Below are 7,107 nucleotides of genomic sequence, written 5' to 3'. Positions count from 1 at the left end.
AGACCTGGTGAACCTGATTGGCTGAGATGCATGTCAGTGTTAAACAGGGAACGCACACCCCCTGCGTCCCCTGGTTAACTATTTGGAAGCCGATTACAGCTCTCAGGCTGTAATCGGAAAGCCTATCAGAGCTGCTGGCTCTGATAGACACTTCCACAGCCAACCAGCTGCCGTTATTCAGATGGCCGGCGCTCACCAGGCGGCAGCGGTGACAATACAGTGTTGTGCTCGCCCCCTCCCCTTGTACTACAGGAGAGTCAGGACACTCTCTACGTTGCAGATAGAGAAAGGAGCTGTGTGTTAGTGGGCGTCCTGACTCTCCTGTAGTCCAAGGGAGGGGCGAGCACGACACTCCATACCAGGGAGAAAGCTTTGCATTACTGTGTGTAGTTACAGACGGAAGAACAGGAAGTGAGGATTTCTCAGAAGAAATAAGGACATTAAGGCTGCATTCACACCTAGGCGTTGGCGTTACCAGGCGTTTTTACGCGCGTTTTTTTCGCGCGTTTTTGTGCGCGTTTGCGCGCGTTTGTGCGCGTTTGCGCGCGTTTGAGCAGAGCGACGTCCAGCGTTTTTTGTTTTTTTTTTTGACCAATAGTAAAATAGATCACCTCTGTCATCATTTGTTGCTATGTGAAAGGTTTTTTTTTCCTCTTCCTGGGTGATAATTCCTCTTCCGGGTCATCCTTGTGCTTCTGACTCCATTGTGAAAATGAGTGATGACGAGATGGCTTTGTTCATGGCAGCAGCCACTGCTAGCCAATATCTTGTAAACGAGAGGCAGAGAAAAAGGAAGAGGCAACGCAGATTTTGGATACACCCCGTCATTGCTGATCGGGAAGAAAGAGGGCAATTTTGGGTGATGTACCAAGACCTCCGTGACCATGAAGACAAATTTCTGGACTACACCAGAATGTCCATAAAAAGGTTAGTAAAAAATGATCTGGAATCATTTATTTTTTACATTGTACCATTTGGGTTGCCACCTTTTCTTCAAGTCAAACATGTACACTTCTGCGGTGCACAACTATTTTTTTTAATACTATGAACTATACATATATTTTGTTAGTATTTTACATTTCTAATCATATGAATATAATAAAAATAGTCCCCTTTCCATTGCAGTCCACAGAGTTCCCCCTTTACATTAGAGTCCACAGAGTTCCCCCTTTACATTAGAGTCCACAAAGTTCCCCCTTTACATTACAGTGCACAGAGTACCCCTTTACATTACAGTGCACAGAGTCCCCCTTTACATTACAGTGCACAGAGTCCCCCTTTACATTACAGTGCACAGAATCCCCCTTTACATTACAGTGCACAGAATCCCCCTTTACATTACAGTGCACAGAGTCCCCCTTTACATCACAGTCACCCTTTTGCATCTCAACTCCCAGATTTCCCTTTCACTGTATGGGTTAACCAACATAATCTGATTGAAGCGAGACCTCAAGATACTCAGACATAAGGGATGCTCTGTGAACCATGATCTAAGGGGGAAACCGAGATCTCTGATGTACGGAGAGGACTCCAATGTGAGAACTCTGATTTTTCCTAGTGTACTCACCAAGAGGCAGGATAGAGAAAGGGGGTGGGTGCTTCTGTTAGACAGCGATGGAGGGTGAGCTCACTCACCCCTTGGCAGATAGCACATCTCATCCTGGTATATCTGTGGCTGCTGGGTTGTAAGTTTTCATCCCCTGCAGCCATTAACCCTGCCGGAAATCCATATTCTGGTCAGAAAAATCTGTCAGAGTGTCAGGCAGTCTGAAACCCGGACACATGATTCCAAACCCGAACTGTTCTGGCGAATCCCGGAAAGGTGGCAACCCTAGTACCAATCCATTGCCAATTTTAAATTTCATTTTCCTTTACAGCTTTGATGAGTTGCTGGAATTGTTGATCAACAGATTGCAGAGGATGGACACCTACTTCCGCAACTGTATCCCCCCTGTGGAGCGACTTATCATAACACTGAGGTAATTTTTATTTAGCGCTTTGAATGTAATACACTCTATTATATATATATATATATATATATATATATATATATGTGTGTAATAAAAACCAAACAAAAATTCTGTAGGAACAAAATTATTTTAATATTTTAATCAACCAAAACATTGGGTCTTTTTTTTTTTATTAGGAAAATATACACAAAGTGCACAAATACACAAAATATACAAAAATGTTTTATACATAATCCTTATTTACAATTGCTGTAAATTTGGGGAGGAGTCCTCTTCCCCGTGCGGTGACATGGCGACCGACAGTGCGTGGGCAAAAGGGGGCCAAGTGGAGGTGGTGCTGTCTTCCCCTGACCAATTGGAAGGTGGTGTTGCTTGTGGTGGTGGTGGTGTTCGTGTTGGGGCATTCCTGAAAGTCGATTGTCTCGGTCGATGTGGGTAATGTGATGTAGGTGTAGTCGTTAACGCAGGGTAAGTAGAAGGTGGTGGGTGGTAAGAAGAAAGTGTTGTAGGAGGCAGAGTACTGTATGTGACAGGTGGTGTTGAGAGATGAGGAAAAGGAGAATGAGGGTGGTAAGAAGAAGGTTGTGAATAAGGAAAAGGATTCAGAGAAGTGTGAGTGGAAGGTGTTGGCACAGGAGGTAAATGAGTTAGAGTGGTGGTGAAAGGATGGTGCGCAGAAGTCGGTGGTGGTGTTGGTCGAGGAGGTTGGTCGGAAAGCTGTGGTCCTGTCCAAAGGGTAACGGGTGGTGGGGAGAAATGGGTCGTGGGTGGTGTTGGGACATGCTCGGTCCGTTTATTGGCATATGGGCCATAGGGTGGTGGTGGTTCGGATAAATCGTCAGCGTCTGTCGGGGGTATAAATGTCGAGATGTATCTAGCCGTACAGGACAGCACCACCGCTTGCAGATTTGGGGGAACTTTGTCGATTAGTTCCCCCAGACATTTTGCTACATTTTGCCCATACGATCTATTGCTCATCCGGTCAGACATGTTGGTCATAATGTCCAACATACGATCCAGGGCTGGATCCGGAGCAGGAGCCCTCCTACGCAGAGCACGCGGAGGTCCAATATGCGCAATGTTAACTGGGGGCTGCTCTGCAAGTGGTCTTGTTGCATTAGCATTTGATGCCTCGGAGTGCTGCGGTTCCGGCTCCAGAGTAGCCATCGCTTGATCCCCCGATGCCACGCTCTCTCTGTCCCCTCTCTCTGCCACGCTCTCTCTGTCCCCTCTCTCTGCCACGCTCTCTCTGTCTACTACAGCTGTGGCAGCCTCGTCCCAGCAGCTTTCAGTACTGAAAAAAGAAATCATGTATTCAAAAATAATTTTAAAACATTTGGTTTACCGAGCAAAGTACAGATAATGGTTTACCTCCCCAAATCCAGCACCGGTCTCAGAAACTCCAATTCCTTTGCATGAACGTATTCTCTCACCGAACATGCTCCACTCCCACTTCGGCGCTGCTCCCGCTGTGCCTTCAGCTGGCGAGCGTAGGCGTCCCTTATACTCTTCCATCTGAGTTTTAGAATTTTCACTGTAAAAAATAAAATAAAATAATATATATTATTTTCTTTGTAGGTATCTATCAACTGGACAATCGATTGCAAGTCTGCATTACTCGTTTCGTATTGGAAGATCTACTGCCAGTTATATAATTCGGGACACCTGCAGTGCCATTTGGGAAGTCCTGAAACCCATTGTGTTTAAAAAACCGGCAGCAGAGGACTGGGAAAAAATTTCCCAAGTATTCTGGGAACGCTGTAACTTTCCGAATTGCCTGGGAGCGATCGATGGGAAACACATCAGAATTGTTAAGCCCATGGCTAGTGGGAGCCAGTATTTCAATTATAAGAAATACTTTTCATTCGTCTTAATGGCTGTGGCTGATGCCAATTATTGCTTTACCTACATTGACATTGGTTCCTATGGAAGTAGTGCAGACTCTGCGATTTTTGGGAACTCCTCTTTTGGGCAATTACTTCGAACAGATGGTCTGGACCTTCCACAAAATAGTCCACTCCCGGGCACAAACGGCCCTCCCCTACCAAGTGTCTTTGTGGGTGATGAGGCTTTTGCTCTGAACACACACCTACTTCGGCCTTATTCAGGACATAATCTTAACGAAGACAAACGCATATTCAACTACCGGCTTAGCAGAGCACGCCGCGTAGTTGAGTGTGCTTTTGGAATTTTGGCGAACAAGTGGAGGGTTCTCCACACACCAATTGTGCTCAACATGCAAAATGCCATTAGTGCTGTAGAAGCGGCGTGTGCCTTGCACAATTTTGTCAGGCAGCGCGATGGTCTAGATTATGAGGAGCCAGTCCATGAGACTCTGGAAAGAGCTCATTGGACTGGTGTACGTGGGAACACACAGGGGACACATGTCCGTGAACAGTATGCCGCATACTTTGTCTCTCCTGAAGGGCAGGTCCCTTGGCAGCTCAATTCCATTTAATTTATTGAACTTTTCAGCTTTTGACACGCTTATTTTGTGAAATATATTCTTTACTATGCTGTTTTGTGGAAAAAAAATAAAAAATGATTCATGTTTTAAGAAGTCTCATTCTAATTTTATTTTGATACAGTTTTATCATTGGGTTCAATAGCCCTATGATATTGTGTGCCATTTTATATTAGTGACATTCTATCTATTGTAAACTTAGTTTATGTATTTATTCTGTGGTCTAATAAAGGGCCTGTAAGTGACCGCCTAGACGTGGGTTGGGGGTCCGATCAGGACACCCAGGGTACATCCGGGGGTTAAGTGGCTCTATATGTGTCCCCCTGCGTGTCACTTTCTCCTCCTGTGTAAACACAGGAAGAGGGAAGTGATGACACTGACACCAGTACACGTAGGCACAATCCCCTTTTGGATCTCCAATCCACTCCCCCATCCCCTTGTCACAGTATCAATGAATGCAGTGAACATATATTTACTGATCACTGCAGGCAGAGTGTAGGTCCTGTGTAGCCCCCGTCCCCACCTGACGCTGTAGTCGCTAGGTCGATTGAATTTTTTAATATTTTTAGATTAAAGATGTGTAAAATAATATTTTTTTTGAAAAATGTCACTAAATTTTTGGATTATTAAAAATCACAGAGGGGATCAAATATCACCATTAATAAGCTCTATTTGTGGGAAGAAGAGAACGCAATTTATGTTTCTAAGCCATGTCGCATGACCGCACAATAGTCATATTTGTAAAGACACATTTTTAAACTTAACAGCATATTGGTACGGTAATAAATGCCTACTGTAACGACAAACAATCATTCCATTATTTCATTAGTGGCATTTTGTATTTCTGTTATGTTTTTTGATAGAGTTTACCTTTGCTATCATGGGACTTATTTATCCGTGCCCAGTTCTCATAGATTTGGCTCCCAATAGAACACCAAGCGTCCCAACGGGTGGTCCTCATTTTGTAGCCCGGTGCCCTGCTGTCATAAAGACAGGGGTGCTCCTTCACCATCCTGATGAAATTTTCAGGCTCCAGCATCGAAAGGGTTCGATCAAATTCGGCCTCCATTGAGAAAAATGTGACTTTTCTTTATTGTAAGTAAAGTAAAATGGTGATTTCACAAGTTCCTGTAAAAAAATATGTCATTTCCTGTTTTGTTTTGGAGCTGTATGGGCGTCAAAACGCGCGTAAAAACGCGCATAAAAACGCTTGCTGTCGCGCGATACGCTCAATTCGCGCGTTTCCCATTACTTTCTATGGTAAAAAAAAACGCGCGGAAACGCCTATGTCGCGCGCTTCGCGCGACAAAAAAAGGTCCGGGACTAGTTTGAGCTTCGCGCGACAGGCGTTCAGGCGTTCAGGCGTTCAGGTGTGAACAGGCACCATAGGAAACAATGTTAAATCTGCCCTCCCGCGTTCGTGAGCAGTGCGTTTCAGGCGTAAAAACGCCTAGGTGTGAATGGGGCCTTAAAAGCAAAATGGAAGGATGAGGTAAGTGAAGGAGGACTGCACTAAGCTAAGGGAAGCTATTTAGGAAAAAAAAAATTGTACCTTTACAACCCCTTTAAGAAACAAGTGTCAGAAAAATATTAAGGCACGGATTCAGAAAGCACTTACGCCGACGTATCTGTTGATACGCCGCGTAAGTTCTACGATGCACCGTCGTATCTATGTGCCTAATTCACAGTACAAGATACGCCTAAATTTTTACTTCCTACGACCAACGTAAGTCTCCTACCCCGTCGTATCTTGGGTGCATATTTACGCTGGCCGCAAGAGGCGCTTCCATTGATTTACGCGTTGAATATGTAAATGAGCAAGATACGTGGATTCACGAACGTACTTATGCCCGTCGCAGTTATCTACGCCATTTACGTAAGGCGGACGTCCGGCATAAGTTTACCCCTTATAAAGCAGGGGTAAGTCATGTTAAGGTATGGACATCGGAAACGTCGGAACAGCCGCCGTATTTTACGTTGGTTACATAAGTCGTACGTGAATGGGGCTTGGCGTAAGTTACGTTCGTACGGCCATGCATTTACATGGGATCACGATTCATTTTAATACAACACGCCCACTACCTGCCTACTTTGAATTATTTACATTACGCTGGCGTAAATATGGGAGCAAGTGCTTTGTGAATACTCAGCTTGCCTCTCAATGTTACGTCGGCGTAGCGCATATGAGATGCGCTACGCCGGCACAAAGATACGCCAATGTACCTGAATCTCCTGATACGCCGTCGTATCTCTGTGATCCGCCCGTCCTTACTATGCGGCTGATTCATAGAATCAGTTACGCATAGTTAGCCCTAAGATCCGACAGGTGTAATTGACTTACACTGTCGGATCTTAGGATGCAATTCTATGCCGGCCGCTAGGTGGCGAGGCCATTGCGGTCGGCGTAGAATATGCAAATGACTAGTTACGGCGATCCACGAACGTCCGCGTTACCCGTCGCTCTAACTTTACGTTGTTTCCGTCGAGATACGCGTCCTAAAAATTAGGGCTGAGCCCTAGGTGTTCTAAGCAATGTTAAGTATGGCCGTCGTTCCCGCGTCAAAATTTAAAAAATCACGTCGTTTGCGTAAGTCGTCCGTGAATGGCGCTGGACGCCATTTACGTTAACGTCTAAACAAATGACCTCCGTGCGACGTCATTTAGCGCAATGCA

General features: G+C 45.1%; 1 protein-coding gene across 1 annotated transcript; it reads right to left on the bottom strand.

Annotated features, from left to right (window-relative positions):
* Nucleotides 1–2,131: 2,131 nt before the first annotated feature.
* On the bottom strand, nucleotides 2,132–3,538 carry LOC120941494 (extensin-like). Its single transcript, XM_040354908.1, has 2 exons — nucleotides 3,342–3,538; nucleotides 2,132–3,264 (listed from the first exon to the last, which is right to left on the bottom strand). The coding sequence occupies exon 2, from the start codon at nucleotides 3,135–3,137 to the stop codon at nucleotides 2,211–2,213; it is 927 nt and encodes a 308-aa protein (XP_040210842.1). The 5' UTR covers nucleotides 3,138–3,264; nucleotides 3,342–3,538; the 3' UTR covers nucleotides 2,132–2,210.
* Between the last annotated feature and the right edge of the window lie 3,569 nt (nucleotides 3,539–7,107).

This window comes from Rana temporaria, chromosome 5 (assembly GCF_905171775.1).
Source record: "Rana temporaria chromosome 5, aRanTem1.1, whole genome shotgun sequence".
Classification (NCBI taxonomy): Eukaryota; Metazoa; Chordata; class Amphibia; order Anura; family Ranidae; genus Rana; species Rana temporaria.
The sequence above is the reverse complement of the archived record's forward strand: the minus strand, read 5'-3'. Positions and strand labels throughout refer to the sequence as shown.